The following is a 21,385-nucleotide window of genomic DNA, read 5'->3' on the forward strand; positions in this document are numbered from 1 at the left end:
AGAATGAAGCTTCTCTTGTCTGAGCACAACTAATCAGAGTTTCAAACTATTAACATAGGCATACCCTTAGGTAAGCACAAGGAAGACTGCACAAGTTTAACTTCCCCAAGATCATGCAGCTTGTGGACCGGGCACCCTGGTTTCAAAGTCAGGCACTGTTCTTATGATTCCCACTGCCTGATCAACTCCACAATAAAATGTGCTCTAGTGGGAACCAGCGTCTGAATGGTTATATGAGATTCACATCCAGGAGGCTCAAAGACTGAAAAAGGACAACAAATATCAAAATAATGTGAAGTGCTTATGAATCTCCTCGATATGTAAATTTTCAGGGTTCTATTTTGAGATGTGCACACACAGACACGATTAATGCTTGTTCCAAACTGATTTGCACATCACACAGAAAAACAGGGGGAAAAATTCAGTACTATTCACACAAGCTGTCTTGATGTAGACTAGTTTGATCTCAGTCACTAATAAACATGTTTCTAACACAAATCACCTTGATCATTGTAGGAAATCAGTGAATACCAATTAAAAATAAGTGAATATTCTTCAGAATATCAAGTCTTTTCATCTGAAGCTGCATTGGTCAGTTTAACTGATTACTATTCAAACTCTACATTTGTTCAACAGAGACAATTTTAGTTTGCATTTGTGGGGTTGCTTAGTTTTAGCTTGAGAATAGAGCTTGCAATTTTAATATTTTATATAGAATATATTAAATTTAACAGTAATTCTGTGTGTTTAGGGGTTACTATATACTCAAACACTTAACAAAACACTCTACTTTCTCTCTTAATGCTTCTTACTTTTTAGAAGCAGATGAATGGTCCTTCACTTTGTAGCAACACTGAGTGAAAGTTAATACTTGGTTTCATTTTTTTAATTTTTTTTTTTTTTTGAGGTAGGATCTCACTCTAGCCCAGACTGACCTGGAACTCACTCTGTAGCCCCAGGCTGGCCTCGAATTTACAGCAATCCTCCTACCTCAGCCTCCCAAATGCTAGGATTAAAGGTCCGTGTGCAACACCATAACCAGTTGTAATATTTGAAGTTTAGAAAACCAAACTATTGATACTAAAATCAGCTGGGCACATGCACTGGGTGTGTACACTTTAGTAACAAGAATGATTCAGACTGAAAAACTAAGACACATTTTAATTTTGAAGGCCTTGTCTCATATTATAATAGCCTTAGGTCTGAAGTTTCAACAGGGAGCAAGCAACATGTTCCTTCTTCCCTAACCTGTAGCTGACTATTTGAAGTCTAAGTTAGTCTTGATTTGAACCTGTCCAGCTTGTGAGTCTTTTGGCTACAGAGATACATAGGGTAAACCCACAGTGGGGCTGCTAGATAAGTGAGAGACAGTAAGGAAATAGAGAAATAAAAACAGAATAGACTCTAAGTACATACAGTTTCACTTAAAACAAAAAATTGAGCTCTGCCCAAAGTGGCTAGTTGTTTCCTGTGCCAGGAACTACTGTGCAGGCCCAGCAGGAAGTGTGCTGCAAAGCAGGATCACCTTACACCCTTGTTTTATGGTTCATTTCACTTATTTAATGCAATCTGAGAACCTGCAAAGGGAGCATGTTCGAAGGCGGGAATAGGCTTTTTGTCTTGTTTTGTTTTGTTTTGTTTTGTTTTGTTTTTAAGGTTCTTTGAATCAAAACATTTGTTTTCATAAGGTGTTTAAAATCCCCGAGAAACAGGACCTCTAGAATTCCCTGGTGAAGACATTTCTTTTTGTCACACAATTGAAAGCAAGACACAAAGTTGAATTATGTCTGCTTCCTTTGCTGTCCTACTCACATCATTTTAAACATGAAAAATTACAGCCATGCCCCTGAATGGGTCTAAATCATGTTGATTTCCATGTGAGCTCCTCCTAGGGTTTCCCATTTGAGAGAGAGAACCCGTGATGTTTGGGGATTGTGTATTTAAGATGGAAAATCACCATTCATTTGTCAAGCAGAGTTCATTTTACTGTATTGCTTGGAAATGTGTGAACTGAACAGCTGGATTTCCTTGTGGTGGCATACGCTGCTCCTCACACGCTGTCTGTCTTCCCTCCAGGGACCTCAGTATGAATAACATCAGTCAGCTGCCCCCGAGTCCCCTGCACAGCCTCCGCTTCCTAGAGGAGTTGTAAGTATGGCCCAGTCTTGATGCATCCAGTCAACACTGGACACATGCTTGTGTTTGTCTCTCATACTTGCTGTGGGAACCAGATAAAACAAGTCAAGGAAGCTGTCAGCACCAGCAACTTTGGCACATGAGGAAACAGTTAGGAGTAGGGGGAAAAAGAATTGCTTATGATTCTGGAAATCAACTTATAAAAGAGTTTACCACGGGGCTACAACTTTCTAAGGTGAGACTGAGCCAAACAAATTAAAAATTTAAAACAAAGGCTGTTTAAAAGGGCTGGATAGCTCTTTGGAAATAGTTAAGCAGCAGCAGGATATTAAAAGTTTGAATACTGGTTCATGTTTATTAAAATAGCAAGTAAAGCTGTAATCAAAACCAAAACTTGCTGCTTGGTTCAGCTTGTGACAGGGGAAATTGAGTCCACATTGCATAGCACCAAAACTTCTTGTCCTAATCACTTTTAATGACTATTTCCCTACTTTTAAATTTAGCTTCCCTCAAGGCTTCAAGTGAAAGACATGAAATCCCAAGGACTTAAACATGGACTCTCCTAAATTCATGAGAAAAAAAATACAAAAAGGAGGAAGCTAAAATTCGTTAATGATACACAGAGGAGCCTTGATTAAGTCTAGTAATCACTTTCTAGAAGATGAAAAAGAACTGTATAAACCAAAAATTTGCATTTAAAACTTCACTTGATCCTCCTGTGCTGTTGAGTGGAAGGAGTGATGCGCCATGGTAGTCCTTGTGAAGGACGTTTGGCACCGTCGCTCGAGCAAATCCTCTGACTGTTGATTAAAGGAATTGTTTCTGCAATGACTTCTTTTGAAAATTCGTCCTTTATAAATGCTGAAGTCAGGGTCCAATTTAAGGAGTAATTTAAATTGTTGATGAACATATGATCCACCATGGGAGGTGGGAATGTTCCATCAGAATATTTCTTCAAGAGGCTAATACTCTCAAATTTTTCTGTGCTAAAGTTTTATCAGTTTCTTTTTGATGACATTATATTTTAAAGAGATACCATTGGTTTTATTACTGGAAGCAGTTGAATAGTACTGATTTGTTATAGTGGGAATCCAAACGTTAATTTGCATTTTTGTGAAGGATATAAGGAATATAGATTCTAGATTTCTCTTTTTCCCTCTCTATTTTCTCTGAAGTCATTTCTATTGCTACACATACCTTTCTAAAGGTTAGGACTATGTCTCTCTTAGTTATGGCTGGTGCATAATAAGTAGTAATTCTGAAGAGTGAAATAATGAAATGATCAAACATTCAAAAGGAGCTTCCAACACATGTTAACTACATTAGTTGATATCGTTAATGTTTACTTTAAGTGATGTCAAACATCAGAATTTTTTACTGAACTATGCCCTTCTTGTTCTCCTCTCACACAATTAAGACACAAAAATTAGCCTTGTTCACCCACACATTTCTAAGGTATGAATTTTGTCTCCTTTCCACTTCAATTTCCTTCCAATATCACATGACACAATGCTTCCCTTCTTCCCCAGCACACACCTCAACTTTAGACCACAAACTGAATCAATAAATAATTCACTTTCTCAAGGACTTTGTTTAATAGAGTTCCTCTGTGGGTGACCCAGCTCAGTCAAATACCCCTCTTTTTTTTTTTTTTTTTCATGAGATGAATGTTAATTCTGTACCAACGTTGCTTTATCAATAGATAATTGAGAAAAATCAAAAAAAATAAAAATTTAAGGGAAGAGGAAGAATAGAACTACCATTTCAAAATGCTTTCTTTGGTATTGTCTTATTTTAATCTATCTGGAAGCTTCATCAAATACCTTAACCATATGAATTTCAGAATTCGAGGTAAATCTGTAAAGACTATTCCACGATTCCTTCTGCTGAGTAGGCTGACTTGCAGAATTACTGTGTTGCATTTAAGTGATGTCTTAAAGATATTGTTCAGTAACAAAATAAAATAGTGATGGTATTCATAGAACTTGATAAAATGATCAATTCTGTTTTTTTTTTATTTTTTTTTTTACAGTTAGAGGTGACACTTTCTTTTTTTTAATTAATTATTTATTTATTTATTTGAGAGCAACAGACACAGAGAGAAAGACAGATAGAGGGAGAGAGAGAGAATGGGCACGCCAGGGCTTCCAGCCTCTGCAAACGAACTCCAGATGCGTGCGCCCCCTTGTGCATCTGGCTAACGTGGGACCTGGGGAACTGAGCCTTGAACCGGGGTCCTTAGGCTTCACAGGCAAGCACTTAACCGCTAAGCCATCTCTCCAGCCCAATTCTGTTTATTTTATATTCCTTTGTTCCCAAGGCAAAATTTGAGTGTGTGTTGGGGAGGGGGTTAAAAATACAATGAAAGGGTTCACTGGAAGGGGGAATGGGAGAAGTAAGACAAAAGATAATGATCAAAATACATCATGCACATGTATGAAGATTGTCAGCAATAAGTTGGTTTTTTTTAATTTGGGGTTTGGGGGGGTTTCAAGGTGCAGTCTCACTGTAGTCCAGGCTTACCTGGATCTCACTCCGCACTCTCAGGCTGGCCTCAAAATCCCAGTGATCCGCCTATCTCTTCCTTGAATGCTGGAATTAATGGCATGTGCTACTATGCCCAGCTAACAAGATTTTTTAATAAACTTCTGGGGGACATGGCCATGCACATCTGTAACCCCAGTTTTGTGCAGAATAGAAACCAGAGAGTCACTGGAGTACATGGAAAACCACAGTTCCATGTTTGGGGAGAGACTCTTTCTCAAGCAAATATGCAAATGAGTGATGGAGGAGGGACCTTTTCCTCTGGCCTGCACATATGTGATAGTACATCTGCACATACAGGTGCAAACACCACCAAAATATACCACCATACATGATACACATGAAAAACACATACACTTCTGTAGCAAGCTGATTGATTTCATTATGTTGCTATGTTTAAGTCTGTAGTTTGTTTTTAGAATAAAATTTTTCAGGAACAGCAATGATAGTTGACTGTGCCAGTCACTGTTCAGAATACTTTACACACATCATTCTACCACATGCTCTTAACTCATAAATGTAGATAGTGTTATTCCAGATTAACAGATAAGAAAATTGAAGTAAAGAGAGAAGGAATAGCTTACCAAAAATAATGAAGTTGATAAGTATCCAAGGTGAGCCACGCCCAGGTCACAGCTAAGATTCCCAGTGACTTTCAGAGCTGTGCTTGGAAGGCAGCAGGAAAAGAAAGAGTTGTCCATGGGTCATCTGTACTTTTCTCTTCCCCATGGCTATACCTAGTTCACAGGTTTGCACAGGCAAACACTTAAATGTTGAGTGGAATGGGGAGTGCAATAACATATATCTATGTGTCCATACCTATGTCTATGGGGAAATGAAAAACTAGAGGATAGACAAGAAGGCAAGGAAGGAGCTGCAGATATAGGAGCTAGAGGTCAGATATTCAGACTATTAGCTCACTTCTACCATACACGGTCTGTGATGAATGTTTCACAATGTAGCAGGGTAAAATTACAACAGTCTAGCATTGTTCAATGGGCTCAAAGCTTTTGTGAACATTTTACATACAAAATGCATGTTAACTATTAAAATTTGCATATAAAGTGCTTGATAAACTATTTTCCTAAAACAAATAGATGACCATCCATACAGCCTGATACAGGTGTTGAGAAATCTGTGTGTGATGAAGGGAAGACACTCTATGATAAGGCAGTGCTTGAAAGTATAGTCATTCATCCAGCTTATTCAGCTCATCTTTATATTTTTATCTCTTAATACATTAAGTAGATTACTGCCAACACTATCAATCATAAGAAAAATCCCACCACAAAACTCAGTCTTTAAAAATCACTACCAATGAAGCCACCATTCTTCTCCTTAGCTCTAATTACACAATACATCATTTCCCTAGTTTACTTCGTTTAACTATGTGATAAACTGTGTAGTCAGCTGCGTTTCACCCCCTGCCCATCGCTAAAGCTTAACAATGATGCCATAGTTCAAAATCTGGTAAGAATACATAAATCCCTAGAGGGATTCATGGAGTTAATGTTTAAAGAAAAAAGTGTACTTCTGGATAATGTGACTTTCTGGAGCAAATATTTAAGAAGAATAAAAACCATTACCGTAAATGAGCTCTCTCCCTCTTAACATCCAGGCATATTTACTATGCCACTAGTTTTGGCAATCCAGCCTGTCTTTGTTGTTGGTTATTTATTCTTTTTATGACTCTGCAAGGTGACCAGGTATGCACAGGCCAGTCCCCCTGCAGGTGGAGATGTACTAGCAGGAGGAATAACAAACAGAATGACTGGGGGAAAAATCCAAGTCCGAGTGCAGGGAGTCAGTGCTTCCCGGAGAGAGGAGCCCAGCACCCAGAGCCAGAAGCCTGGGCTGTCTTGGCATAGCTCTGCCACTTGCTACCGTTTCACCTCAGTGGGCCTTGGAGCACAATGGAGAGAGCTACTCTACCTATCTTTCAGGCCATTTCTGAGAATCAAACATAATGCCAAAAAGATTTGGACAAACTGTAATTTTGAGTTATTGTCATCAAGTAAAAACTTCAAAGAGATTTTAACCTCGTTTTTTCCTATTTCATTATTTCATGAGTCTGATTTTTCAGGAACCCAGAAACCTGGGATTTGTGAAGCAAAAGCTGTTTGCTGCTCTGAACTGTAATAGACGTTGGCAATGCTTTCAGATAGTTCCGCTAAGAACTTCATGGTTTTGCTTTGTGGCAAACAAAAGATGGTATGTTTGGCCCTTCAAACTCTTACCCCTTAGGGGCTGATGGCAGAGTGGTGTCTGTTGCTGTCACCTACAAACCACAGTAAAGTTAGAGTTGTTTCACCATTAAACCATGCTGGGGGGTGGTGAGTTGTTTCCATTTTAAGTACTCTAAGTTAAGGCCTTGATTTTTGAGTAGCACTTTAAAATCTTCCCAGATTTTAGTGCTATTGGAATCAAATACTTGATTTGGAAAAGAAACATGAGAAGCTCTAGGGAGGTCTGTTTTTAAGTTACCATTGTTCCCTGGAACTATTTGCTCATATTATGGTTGGCCTTGAAGAATCTCTATATAAATAGTAGATATCTATTATTACAGATGAAATTTGGACAGGAAAATACCAACAAATGTCCTGAAAATGTATTTATGCTTGTTACTTATACTTGCTCACCATCTTATTGAGAATGGTGAGAGCTGTCCTGCCTGTCCATTGAGGTTTGTTTAAAGAACTTTACTAGACTGTAGCACAGTTTGAGTTGTGCTCCTAAAGTGAAAGCAGTGTCATGCCCATGAGTAACCTCTGTCCATGCCTGTGAATAATCTCCATGCCCTTCAGCCTTGAGACAGTCATCAGTCTCTGGTCTTCCTAAGTATGGCAACTGATCATCAGTTCTTCACCTAGAAGCTTTAATATCATTTCATTCCAGTGATTTAGGTTCTCTTCCAAATAACTACCCCTTGTCATGGGAGTCTTGGAGTTCCTTGCCAATTCACCAACATATGCCAAAGCACCAATAAATTTGGAGTATCCTCAGATTCTTGTCATGTGAATTTAAAAAATTACAATCCACTGACCAGAGGGTGCATCTCTCCAGCCCCTAAATTCACTCTTTTTTTAAATTTTTTTTTGTTTATTTTTACTTATTTGAGAGCGACAGAGAGAGAGAGAGAGAGAGAGAGAGAGAGGCACATAGAGAGAGAGAAGGCACGGCAGGGCCTCCAGCCACTGCAAACCGAACTCCAGATGCGTGTCCCCTTGGGCATCTGGCTAATGTGGGTCCTGGAGAATTGAGCCTCAAACTGGGGTCCTCAGGCTTCACAGGCAAGCGCTTAACCACTAAGCCGTCTCTCCAGCCCCTAAACTCACTCTTTATCAGTGCTTGTTAGAATGCAAAACCATGTGTCCCTTGCCCTCAGTCTGGCAAGTCATAAACTCTGGGACTGGGTCTCAGGAACTGACTCTAACAAGCTCTCCAGGTGATTCTTCTGAAGATAATGATGCCCAGATGACAGTGCTCGACAACAATTTGTGAAATACATAATAAGTGATAGCTATTCATATGCCCCAATGCACTATAGATGGCTTATTTGAAATTGCTCAAGAAATTACTGAATTTTAATGCTAGTATCATAAAAGAAGAATATTCCTTAATTTCATTCTAATCTGGACATACCATGTCTAACTATTTTGGAATGATTATGCCAGACATGAAGAACTGTAGCATTATGACCAGCTGTCTTTAGAAACAAGATCAAGTGATCAGTCAACAAATACTGATTGAGCTCCCAGTTCTGTGCAGGTGATAGGATTCTTTATTTTTTTCTTTCAAATTTTTTTTAACAACTTCCATGATTATAAGAAAATCCCATGGTAACACCCTCCCTCCCCCCCCACCCCACTTTCCCCTTTGAAACTCCATTCTCCCCATCTCAATAAGTCTCTCTTTTATTCTGATGTCATGATCTTTTCCTCCTATGATGGTCTTGTGTAGGTAGTGTCGGCACTGTGAGGTCATGGATATCCATGCTATTTTATGTCTTGGAGGAGCACGTTGTAAGGAGTCCAACCCTTCCTTTGGCTCTTACATTCTTTCTGCCACCTCTTCCTCAATAGACCCTGAGCCTTGGCAGATGTGATAGAGATACTGCAGTACGAGCACTCCGTCACTTCTTTCCAGCACCATGATGCCTTCTGAGTCATCCCAAAGTCCCTGCCATCTGAAAAGAGAAGATTCTCTACCAAAAGTGAGAGTAGCATTAATATAAGGGTATGAACATTAAGAGAAGTGCTTACTGGACAGTTTGATAAGCATAGTATATATATTTAGCCAGACAGCAGCAGACGTTATACCCCTAGGGCTCATGACTACCCCTGTTTTAAGTTTTTAGTATCAGGGATGTATTCCCTCCCATGGAGCAGGCCTCCATTCCAATTAGAGGGCAGTTGGTTTCCACCATGATAGACATGCCACTATTGCACCCATTGGCTCACTTGGGCTGGCTGGCCAAATATAAGGCTTGCAGTGTCCACTGTTAAGTGTTTTCACTGGTGATTTCTCTTTCTCCCATTGAACTGCATGCAGAATGGCTTCTTCCAGCTTTCTGTCATCTGGTTTACATGGAGGAGGTTATCAGCTCAATTCCAACAGGATTTCTCAGTGGCCTTGCAGCCCAAGTATGTGGAGTCTTCAGCAATAGAGGATCTTACCATCTATTCCTGGTGGGAAACCAAGGGGCTTGGCAATGGCCTATAATGTTTTGGGGAAATCAGGGACCTCCCTGGCCAAGAATTCACTGGAAGTTATGCCAGCCCTGGCACTGAAAGTTTTCTAGCAACAATCTACAGTTCCTGAGTGTTCCATTGTCCAGAAAAGTAGTTTGCCATGTGATTTGTATATATATCCTTTTAGATTTTGATCTTTTGTTTTTGTTTTTGTTTTTATTTTTCCAAGATAGGGTCTCACTCTAGCCCAGGCTGACCTGGAATTCACTATGGAGTCTCAGGATGGCCTCTAACTCATAACAATCCTCCTACCTCTGCCTCCCGAGTGCTAGGATTAAAGGCATGAGCCACCATGTCTGGCAGATTTTGATTCTTTTAAAAAAATACTAATTTTTATTTGTTTTTTTTGAGAGAGAGAAAAAAGGAGAAAATGGGTGTGTCAGGGTCTCCAGCCACTGCAAACAAACTCCAAATGCATGCACTGCCTTTTGTACCTGGCTTACATAGGTCCTGGACAATCAAACCAAGGTCCTTTGACTATGCAGCCGAGTGCCTAAACTACTAAACCATCTCTCCAGCCTAGGATTAGAAGTCAATCATCTTCCTCTCTCTCTCCCTGTGCTCCGTTCACACTAATCTTTAAGATCCAAATATGTCACATTTTTTTTCCTACCTTAGGATCTCTCTTCACACTGTTCCTTAGACTAAAACACCCTTTCTTAGATCTAGGAACACCAGCTCCCCTTCAAAGCCTGATCTTTGTTTACACATCACCTAAACATCATCTAAAACATAAAGGGGAGAAAATGAACCTCTGTAGATAGTATTGTATAAAATAAATCTGTGGACTAAGATTAAGGTAGATTTCACAAAGGAAAAGAAACCAGAGTTTAAGAAACTATAGGTCTAGGGACTAGGGTGATAGCTCAGGGGACAAAGTGATTGCTGTGCAAGTATGAGTACCAGAATTCATATGCCCAGAACCATGTAAAGCCAGATGCTGTAGTGAGCATCTATAATCCCAGTGCACCTCCAATGAGAAGGAAGGCAGAGATAGGAGAACCACCTAGAAGTCAGTGGGCCAGGTAGGCTGATAACACCACAGTGAACAATGAAAGACCCTGCCTCATACAAGATGGAAGGTGAGGATCAACACCCAAAGTTATTCTCTGACCTCCATGTATGGGTCATGGCACACATACATGAGCACATGCACACACACACATACATACACACACACAGGGAAAAACGTTTAAAACAAAACCCATAGGTCTTTGTGATCACTAAAGTGTCTCCCAATTGTCTAGAAATAATTCATTTATTCACTCCAGTGGTCTTAACCTTCAATAGTTCTTAGCCTTTGAACCTTGAAATCTTCATATTTTTTATTTTAATCTTGTTAATTTTTTTTTTTTTTTTGGCCTTTTTAAATAGGGTTTCACTGTAACCCAAGCTGACCTGGAAATCACTATGTAGTCTCAAGCTGGCTTCAAACTCATGGCAGTCCTCTGACCTCTGCCTCCTGAGTACTGGGATTAAATATGTGCATCACCATGCCTGGCATCTTTATATTCTTAATCTTTTTCTAACAATGACAGTAAAGTGCACATCTCATGATACACAAATTAGGAAGGGAAGCTTTAGAGCTGGCCTTGGCCAGTGGATATGCTTAACTTATTGATGTAAAAAGAGTGGAGGCAATCACAGTTTTTTCACACTGTAATTTCTCATGACATACTAAGAATGACATTTTATTCTCCAGTGGAAACAAATCAATTGAGAGAATGTTATCACAACTGGGTTGTCTTCAGCAAACTTTACCAAAAATGTGCTTAGGAGGTTAAACTCAGAAGCGTCTGTGTTCTTCTGATTACCATGGATATCTTACAAGGAAAAAGTTACCATGGTGGTAACATGGTGGTTCAGGAAAGATCCAACACAAGGGGTCAATTATAATGACAGTGCATTATTTCTAGTAGAGGCAAGGTCAGTAGATTGTATTTGACTATTCAATTCAGCCTTTTCCTAACTCTTAACATGATCCAGACACTTGGCCAAATCTGTAAGTATGATGGCTCCAAAAGCAACATGAGAAAATTAGTCAATTGAATCAATCAGTGAACATAGTTTTAATTAACTATTATATTAGTTTCAACACTTGTGTATCCTTTGAGTATCACTAACTGTGACATTAGCATCGTTTTAGCTGATTTCTTTTTGGAACAGTTTTTTCAAGTGAGACTATTCAGATATTTCCTAAGAGAATAAGTTACTCCAAAAATTTCACATTTATATGATACTTAAGCAGCAACTATTCAGGTAAATTATAAACTAGAAGAATAAAAATAAATTCATAAGCATCACAGAACTACTGGAATAAGTATTGGAAAAAAAATCACAGAAAAGAAAAATTATAACAAAAATCCCTGGAAATAGGCACATGTGAGCCAGGTCTTCAGAATATAAAATATAGGAAAACCACTTAATTTTTATGTCATCTTTCATCAAACTTCTAGAACAAATTAATCTACCATGTGTAGCTTTGTGCCATCTAGGTCTCATATGCTTTGTAAAAGTAAAAAAAGAAAGCAGTAATTTCGAGGACCCAGCATGAATTTTCTTAGTCGAAAAGTCTCCCTTTTAAATCCTAAGAATGATCATAGTCAACTTCACTCTGCTCTGATTACGTCAGTTGCTCTGCTGTTGCACGGCTTCTGTGTGACTTGGAAAAGACCAGAGTGGGGCAGGGGTGATGGCTCAGCCATTAAAAGTGCTTGCTTGCAAAGCCTGTCAGCCGGGGTTCAACTCCCCAGTACCCACATAAAGCCAAATGCGAAAAATGGCTCATGCATCTTGGATTTGTTTGCAGTGGCAAAAGGCCCTGATGCCCCCATACTCTCCTCCTTTCTGTCTCTTTCTTAAATAAATTAATAAAAAATATTTTAAAAAAGAAAATACCAGGGTATAATGTATTTAGATGAAATCAGGAAAGAGATAATGATTTTCAATTTCTATAAAACCCTTTTGGGTTTTGATGTCTTTATAAAGTTTGGACATTAATAGCCCTGGCATGCCCCTGGGCTTCATTTTTCTAAAGAAAAAAAGTTAGTGATGAGAAGAAAACAACCAAAAAGACAAGGGAAAAATGATTAAATTAGAAACCAGGGTTCATGAAAGAGCCCACACAAGGGGCCTAATAGAGCCAGCCATCTTTCTCACTCAGCTCTAAAACAGTTGTCAAGTGGGGGTGGGGATGGTGCACAGCATGTTGGACAGTGGATCAGGCATAGTCAATTCAGGAGGGTCTCAAGCAGACAGCCAAGCCAATGCCCCCTTCCATTCCTCAGAACTGAGCCCATGTAATATTCTCTCTTTCTCTCTCTCTCTCTCTCTCTCTCTCTCTCTCTCTCTCTCTCTCTCAAACAAACAAAATAAAATATAAAAAGTTAGGGCTGGAGGAATGGCTTAGTGCTTAAGGAACTAGCCTGCAAAGCTAAAGGACCCAGATTTGATTCCCCAGGACACACATAAGCCAGATGCACAAGGTGGCACATGCTTGTGGAGTTCATTTGCAGTGGCTGAAGGCTCTGGTGCACCCATTCTCTCTATCTGCCTCTTTCTCACTCTCAGATATAAATAAAATATAAAATATTAACAAAAAGACACAGGGCTGGGCATGGTGCTGCACACCTTTAATCTCAGCACTCGGGAAGCAGAGGTAGGAGGATCACTGTGAATTCGAGGCCACCCTGAGACTACATAGTGAATTCCAGATCAACCTGAGCTAGCATGAGACACTACCTCAGAAAACCCAAAAACAGAAATAAAAAATAAATAAAACACATTTTTAAAGTTTTTCGTTTGTTTGTTTCTTGTGGTAGGGTCTTGCTGCAGCCCAAGCTGACCTGGAATTCACTGTGTAGTCTCTGACTAGCCTCTAACTCAGAGCGATCTTCCTACCTCTGCCTCCTGAGTACTGGAATTAAAGTCGTGCACCACCACACCTGTCTTAAAAAGCTTTAAAAAAGAAAAGAAAAGAAAAGCTAAAGAATATGGTTTTACTTGATGTATTTTATTACTTATTAACAACATATTTTGTTCATTTTTTTGTTCATTTTTTTTTATTTATTTGAGAGTGACAGAGAGAAAGACAGATAGAGGGGGAGAGAGAGAATGGGCGCGCCAGGGCTTCCAGCCTCTGCAAACGAACTCCAGACACGTGCGCCCCCTTGTGCATCTGGCTAACGTGGGACCTGGGGAACCGAGCCTCGAACCGGGGTCCTTAGGCTTCACAGGCAAGCGCTTAACCGCTAAGCCATCTCTCCAGCCCTATTAACAACATATTTTGTATGGATACATCATGTGTTGGTTTCCTCTTTTCTTATTCTTCAGTGGGATTGCTGGTATTCGCCATGGGGTTATAGTTTGTGTGTTGCGAAGCAGCAGTCAGTTTTGGAGGGAGGCAATGCCTCTGAACATAACATCTCAACCTGTAGGTCTTGGAATCTTTCCACCCCCTCTTCTGCAAAATTCTTTGAGCCATAGTAGGTGAGTTTTCAGTTTACTTCAGTGGTAATCTCTTAGAAACCTCTGGATCTCTGCTTTGGTATATGTTGTATATTCTCAGGGTCTGTCTCCTACACCCTGGTGCTGATTATGAGGTTCAGCATGGAAGCAGCACTCTTGCTTGTCTCCCCAATTCCTTTGTGGTTTCAGCTATGGCTTGGCTGAAGTATGAAAGGTAGTTTATCTCCTCCAGTCCCACTACCTTCTGAAAAAGAAAAATAGATTCTTCAACGGTGAGTAAAGTCAGCATAGTTTAAATGGGATTAGCATTATTAAATTTAGGGAGAATTTGATATATGTAATCCCTCATTTAGCCAAAGACTAGTGAGAGCTTGACACTGGAGAGCATAACATTTGTCTCCATAGGGTTCTGACCCAGTTCCCAATCCCAGATATGGGTTCCTTTCCACTGAACAGATCTCTTAGCCAATCATGAAGCTATTGGTTATCCACCAAGGCTGTGTGCCACTATTGCACTAGTGTGTACATCCTGTCATGGTTTGCTTCTGAGTAGCTTAGGCCTCTGGCTGCTCAGACTATTGTTGGCCACTTTTCCCCAGTAGCTTATGTAGCACTTTCCAGTACTAGACAGGCTAACTGTCTGGGGATTGGCTGTCTTCCAGATTCCAGCCAGTTCTCTCCATGCTCTGTGTTAGCAGCATATGATGTCTTTAGCAATAGGGTCTTACCTTTTGCCTCAAGTGGGTAATCAAGTGCTTTGACAGAAGTGTCTTGTTTGGGCGACCTCATAGGTCTCTCTAATCAGCAGCTCATTGTGGTTAGCAACTGATTTCTGGTACTGGATGTGGTGGCTCATAGTTTAGCCCCAGCTGAGTTTGAGACCACCCTGAGACTACATAGTGAATTCCAGATCAGCCTGGGCTAGAGTGAGAGCCTGCCTCGAAAAACCAAAAAAACAAATAAATAAAAATAAAAATTTTTTTTTTTCATTTTCCCTTTTAAGGTCAATGCCTCAAAACCCATCAAGCATCTGATACTGCAGCCACAGTGAGAATTAAAAAGCACTAATTGATGGCTCTGTCCTGGAACTCTAAATCATACTATTGGAGACATGAGTGTGAGCAGGAGAGTCAGGGACATTTTGATTGAAAGCTGCCCGTGATGGTCAACCAAACCTGAGTGACTGAAGTCAGCAAATAACTCGTGTCATCCCCCGTTTGTTTACTTCAGTACTACATGTCATGTTTGGTATAGCGGATCAAATGCATGTGGGCTATGCATAATATAACCATGAACATAGAATATTGCTTTTTGGTATATATTGCATACACCCAACCTTGACTCTAGTGGTATATCAGCTTGGATTTTCTTTCTACACCCAAATCCCACCACTTCTCACCACCTCCACCACAGCTCACCCCACCTGTCTGAACATGCCCCTATACTCCATTCTTGTTCCTATAGACTTGTTGGCTTTCAAAGCACCTCATCAGAAGGATTCTTTCAAAATACAGGTGTGATTATTGCTCTCTCTTTGGCTTGAAGTCCTCACTTGGGGCTCAGAAGTCCTGCTTGTGGCAGCACTGACCTAATAATCCCCAACATCCTCCTCCTAGGCCTCCCTACTCCAGCCATTCTAGCACCCTAAGCTTATAAAACTCCATCCCAGGGATTTTGCTCAGCTGCTGTCCCCTTCACATCCACTTGATGGGTCAACCTCTGATGAAATGCCCTCTCAGCTGAGAGCTCCCCTGATAAAATATATTTTTTTTTCTAATATATTTTCTAATATATATATATGTAGAAAATAACTACCATGACCACGGCCATGGCTCCTGATCTTTTTGTGCTCAGGCTGACCTGGAATTCACTATGTAGTCTCAGGGTGGCCTCGAACTCATGGTGATCCTCCTACCTCTGCCTCCCGAGTGCTGGGATTAAAGGCATGTGCCACCACACCTGGCTGTTTTGTATTTCTTACCTTTTGGTTTAATGACCATCTCCCCACATAAGGATGTAAACTCCATCAGTTCGGGGACATTATGAACCTAGTATTCACGGTATCATTGACACCTCAGCAGCCCTAGCACAGAGCAGGCCCTCAGTAAATGCTTGCTGGATATAAAGAGATGGTATGGAAGAATGAGAAGTTTATTTCTTCCCAACTTTGAGTGACTGTTAGGAACACAGAATCCAGTAATGCTATGATAGTTCAGGTGTGCCAACTGCAAGCTTAGCAGGACAAAGATGAAAGGGAAAGAAAGCAAAGACAGTGAGTGTTGATGATTGGAACAGCTTTGCAAACATGATTCCTTGAGGCCAGAATCTAGGCAGGTGGGATACTTCCTTGCCAGCTAAATAAAGCCTTCAATCATCCAGTTGTTTGCAGAAGATAACATGGGTCCATACGGATTCAGTCATCCATCCAAGAGATTTCCTAGCTGTGTGGCAGTTTGGTCTCACAAAGTCATCCAGGTGACCAGGTTACTTATTTCTATCTTTTCTGTTGTTCTTATTCTGCTTTTCAAAGAATGTCCTTCATGTCAGAATGGATGTTGTCTCAGCAGTATTGCTTTGCAGGGAAAGGGAGGAAAGCACATACCCCTTGCTCACAGTCAAACTTAGTCCAGTAGCCATGCAAAGAAGGCTAGAAAACAAGAGTGCAGGAAGGTAACCATGTAAAACCCTGCATGGAGAAACAATCCTAAAAGAAGTGGGGGCTGGGTGTGGGACCCTACCTTGAAAAAACAAAAGAAAAAGAAGAAGTCCTCGAGGAGGAGCAGGAGAGTGGGGGAGAAGGAGAAGAAGTGGGGACTAAATAACAGGGAGCATTCACTAGTCTCTAGTGGAATGACTAGTTAAATGTTACTTGGGCAGGTTACTATGCTGCAGACAGTAATCAAAATCTTATCACGGGGCTGATAATGATAAAGCTATGGCTTGGTGGTTCAATCCCCCAGTATTCACATGAGCCAGATGCACAAGGTGGTGCATGTGTCTGGAGTTCATCTGCAGCGACTAGAGGCCCTGATGCACCCATTATCTCCCTATCTCCCCCCCGTCTCTCTTTCTCTCACCTGATGACTAATTCAGTTGTCATATCAGTCTACAGTTAAAAAACAATCCTATCAGAAGTGCAAAGACAAGCCCCAGGTTTATGTGTCATAAGATGGATATATTTTATAATACCAGGCAGATTGTAATATCCATAATTCAGATACAAACTGCCACCAAAGAGGTTCAGAACAAAAAAAAGCTCAGAAATGAGGTTACCATGAGAGTCAGGACAGGAGAAGAGGAGATCATTCTAGATGGAGCAGAGATAGGAGAAAACTGAGGACAAGCCTCATGGTATAGTTTAGTTATAGCATATAAGGAGTTATAGAAGAAGCTGATGGCTTCCTTTCACTTCTTTTCTCCAGGCATGAAACCTGACAGAGAGTTTTTGAATGGGGCACCAATATGATCAGAGTTGCCTATGCAAAGACCATCAATGAATACAGAGTGAGAAGGAGCAGGGAGGGAACGGATATGTGGACACAAGGTGGAAGGTCGAAGGGTTTCTTATAAAAACAACGTTATAGGGATATTTGTATAAAACCCTCAGAAATCACACACTGGTCAAATATTAAGCTGAATTACATCTTATTAGCATATATTTATTAAATGCCTGCCATGGTTAGATAGTGGATCTCAAACTTATCTTTGTATATATAGGAAGGGATAAATTTCTTCCCCTCAGCTCATTGTCTTAAATACTTTTAGAAAAAAAGATTATATAAAGTAACATTTCATCCAAGGCATTCTCTTCATTTTTATTTTGTCTTTGAGCTCTTGATTCTAAGATGAGAACTTGCATGTATATATTGTTTGAAAAACCCTCTTTGAGCACCATAAGGAACATGGGAAGAATGCAGAAGAGAATATTTAAGTATTTTATGTTAAATCTGTTATGGGAAGAAAAAGCAGATACAAACAATTGCAGGATAAAGTAGGGAAGTCATGGAGCTGGAAGAGACCTGAGATGGCATCGTGTCTTAACATTCATGTCATTTGTGAAAATATGAGACATGGGAAGATTTACTAATTTAACAGCACAACGTGGATTAACATTGCACACTCAAGATAAGCAGAGCCTCTCAGAGAAGCTCATGTCCCTTCTGTCACTGAAGCAGGAGTACAAATTGTGGCATAACCTAATTTGGATTGAGAAAATAATGGTTGCTTGCTTATTTATATATTTGTTTGTTTGTTTGATAGGTTCTTGTATAGTCCCAGGCTGGCCTTGAGCTCTCAATTCTTCTGCCTCAGTCTTCCAAACACTGGTATTACATGTGAATACTGTCCCATCTATTTTTAAATAATGCTTTTACTATAAGTGCTATTAAGAAGTTGTATTCAGGGCTGGAGAGTTGGCTTACAAGTTAAGGCATTTGCCTGTGAGGCCAAAGGACTCAGATTGGATTCTCTAGGACCCACATAAGCCAGATGGACAAGGTGGCACATGGGTCTGGAGTTCATTTACAGCGGCCCTGGCACCCCCATTCATTCTCTCTCTCTCTCTCTCTCTTTCTCTCATAGATAAAAATAAAATAATTTTTTAAGTTGCATTCATAGGATATTTACAGCATCTTTACTATGCACACGGTTAAAGTTACATATGACTGGCTCATTTCAATCAAGTCAGTGGATCTCAGTGACAGAATTATCTTCCCTTTAGAGATAACATCAAAAGGATATATTTGAAGCCTTTGGGTCCTTCAGGGAAAAGCACTAGTCAAATGAAGCCACTCCACCTTATCATCTAACCCTCATCTCATCAGTGTAAAAAAAAAACACAGAGTTGCCTTGATTTTCAGTTCTGCCCACCACCCTAAAAGGTGATAAGCTCCTCAAAATAGTCTGAGCTCTCATGAATTGCGTTACTGTTCTCGGGTTTTCCATCATGTGGGACCATCACACATCTCAGATGTGGCTTTGATGTGGCTGCAGAGAACGCACAGAGCCAACTGTTGGAGCTGCAGACCTTATTGATCTTTTTTCTTTTCTTAGTTTATAGCATTATAAAGAGAAATGTCCAAATGTTATCAGTAAATAATGTCAAAACTTCTTTAAATAACCCAGCTTAACATCTTCCATGCTAAGCTCTGTTTTCAGTTTTCAAGGTATTACTCAAAAAATGTTAAATGAATTAAGCTACTCTTCAGCTACTCTAGCTTTTCTGGTGGTTTAGAAAAAAAAAGATTGTGATTGTCTACATTTTTATTTCAGAACAATAAGAAAATGAGTATTTTATGATATAATTATAGTCAAAATATCCTTCTATTTTATTTGTGCTTAGAAAGGATAGTTGTAAAAAGAATGTGACATTTTCACATTTTAATTTTTTTCAAATTATGGACATTAGTGTATATACATATATATACATATATATACATATATATACATATATATACATATATATGTGTATATATATATATATATATAATAAACTATTAAGTAATTTATTATAATAGAATTTACCGCATGTCTTAGACACTTTTGCCAACATTTTGATTAGGAATTTATAGAAAGTACTTTGCAAAATATTAGAAGATAAGGTTATTTACTGTTGCTTTTAGCATTTGTGACTTGACATAGCAGTTACTGCATTACTTTAACGATGAAATGAATTTCACATGATGAGAGCTATGCTCACACTTTCTCTCTCTTGTTCTCCTCTCTGTTGAAACCCACAGACGTCTTGCTGGAAATGCTTTGACACACATTCCCAAGGGAGCCTTCACGGGCCTTTACAGTCTTAAAGTCCTGTAAGTAAACCAAGTGCTCTTGGATATGTTTCTGATTTTTATGTAAAATTAACTTGCTGTTAACTTTCAAGTGCTAATAAATTGCAAGTGCTGAGTTTAATAGACTATGAGAATTGATGTGACTGATTTAAATTCTGCTCTGCCTTCCTTGCTTCCATAGTATCATATTATACTTGGCTAAATCTGTGTGTAAAAAAAAAAAATTCTCTTCTCTAACATTAATATCTAAAATTGTTTGTCTCTACATAAGCACCTGGCCATGTCAAGCTTTATGAATATGTGTGTGGTATGCAGCCATGTGTATACATGTGTGCATATGTGTGTGAGTGCATGTGGAGTCCAGAGGTCAATGTTGACTGTCTTCCTCTACCACTCTCCACCCTTATTTTTCTGAAGCAGGGTCTCTCACTGCACCTAAGCTCATCAAATTAGCTAGATGAGCTAGCCAGCATATCCTAGGGATCCTCTTATCTCTACCACCCCACCACTGGGTTTTCTAGGGTACACACAACCATGTCTGGCACTTTATGTGGGTATTGAGGACTCAAACTCGGGTCCTCATGCTTACATAGCAAGCACTTTACCACAGAGCTATCTCTCCAGCTTCCAACTCAAACTTTTAAGAATACTTCTCTTTTCCCCTATTTTATGAAGTTGGGGGATGATGTCTCCAGTAATTTTTATTACTAAGTGAATTAAATCACTGTAATACTCACATAATGCAATCATGGCTTCAGACTAATTTGTGTCCTTATGATACACTGAGTAAAAACATTGTTTGTGCTCCACCTATGAATTAATGTAGAAAAGCCTAGTGTATAAGCTAGTACACGAAATATGCAACTCAGTGTTACAGTACTTGCCTAGTGCAACCAAGGCTCTAAGTTAAAACCTAGCACCACAAGAAGGAAGGAAGGAAGAAAAGGAAGAAGGTAAAGAGGGAGTGAAAAAGGTTATAAATGTAAGTTTTCTCATTATTCAATGTCAAACTTCTCAATTGATTATTTTTTTAAAAAAAGCAACTCAATATTACTGTATACCACCTTCCCCTAGTACCCACTTCCTAATTTTCTTTCAGTTTGTTCCACGTAGGAACACCAAGCAGAAAAAATAAGTAGTAAAGTTGAGTATTATTCAGGAAAAGATTTATTTGAGAAAAAGAATACTGATTTTAGGGGTGGAGAGATGGCTTAGTGGTTAAGGCATATGCCCATGAAGCCTAAGGACCCAGGTTCAATTCTGCAGGCCCCATGTAAGCCAGATGCATACAAGGTGGAGCATGCATCTGGAGTTTGTTTGCATTGACTGGAAGCCCTGGCATTCTCTCTCTCTCTCTCTCTCTCTCCCCCCCCCACCCCGACAAATAAATAAAAATTTCAAAATGAATACTGATTTATTTCCTTTTTTGATATTAAAGTTATTAACTCTAAAAAAGTATTTGATTTAGTTTTGCTTAATGAATATGGTATTTGGTAGCCTGAGATACCTATAGATTAAAAAGCAGTTTAATTTTAGTATTTGTGAAAAATTGAATTCAACAGTGGAAACATGATCTACTTAGAGGACAGGGTGTGGTTTCCTTTCTGTTTGGATCATTTTTGCTATTAACAAAAAAAATCTAGGCTGTCATATTGCCAAACCCTAAAATTAATCATTATATGTGATAGCAGCAGGTGT

The 21,385-nt window shown here is 39.5% G+C and overlaps 1 protein-coding gene across 2 annotated transcripts in view; it reads left to right on the top strand.

Annotated features, from left to right (window-relative positions):
- Positions 1–21,385, top strand: part of Lgr5 (leucine rich repeat containing G protein-coupled receptor 5) — a 151,960-nt gene that overhangs the window by 73,927 nt on the left and 56,648 nt on the right. For both annotated transcript variants that reach the window (XM_004650102.2, XM_045153691.1), the window contains exons 2-3: positions 2,077–2,148; positions 19,637–19,708. In XM_004650102.2, coding sequence (XP_004650159.2) covers positions 2,077–2,148; positions 19,637–19,708 — 144 coding nt within the window. The remainder of the gene's footprint in view (positions 1–2,076; positions 2,149–19,636; positions 19,709–21,385) is intronic.

This window comes from Jaculus jaculus, chromosome 6 (genome assembly GCF_020740685.1).
Source record: "Jaculus jaculus isolate mJacJac1 chromosome 6, mJacJac1.mat.Y.cur, whole genome shotgun sequence".
Lineage (NCBI taxonomy): Eukaryota > Metazoa > Chordata > Mammalia > Rodentia > Dipodidae > Jaculus > Jaculus jaculus.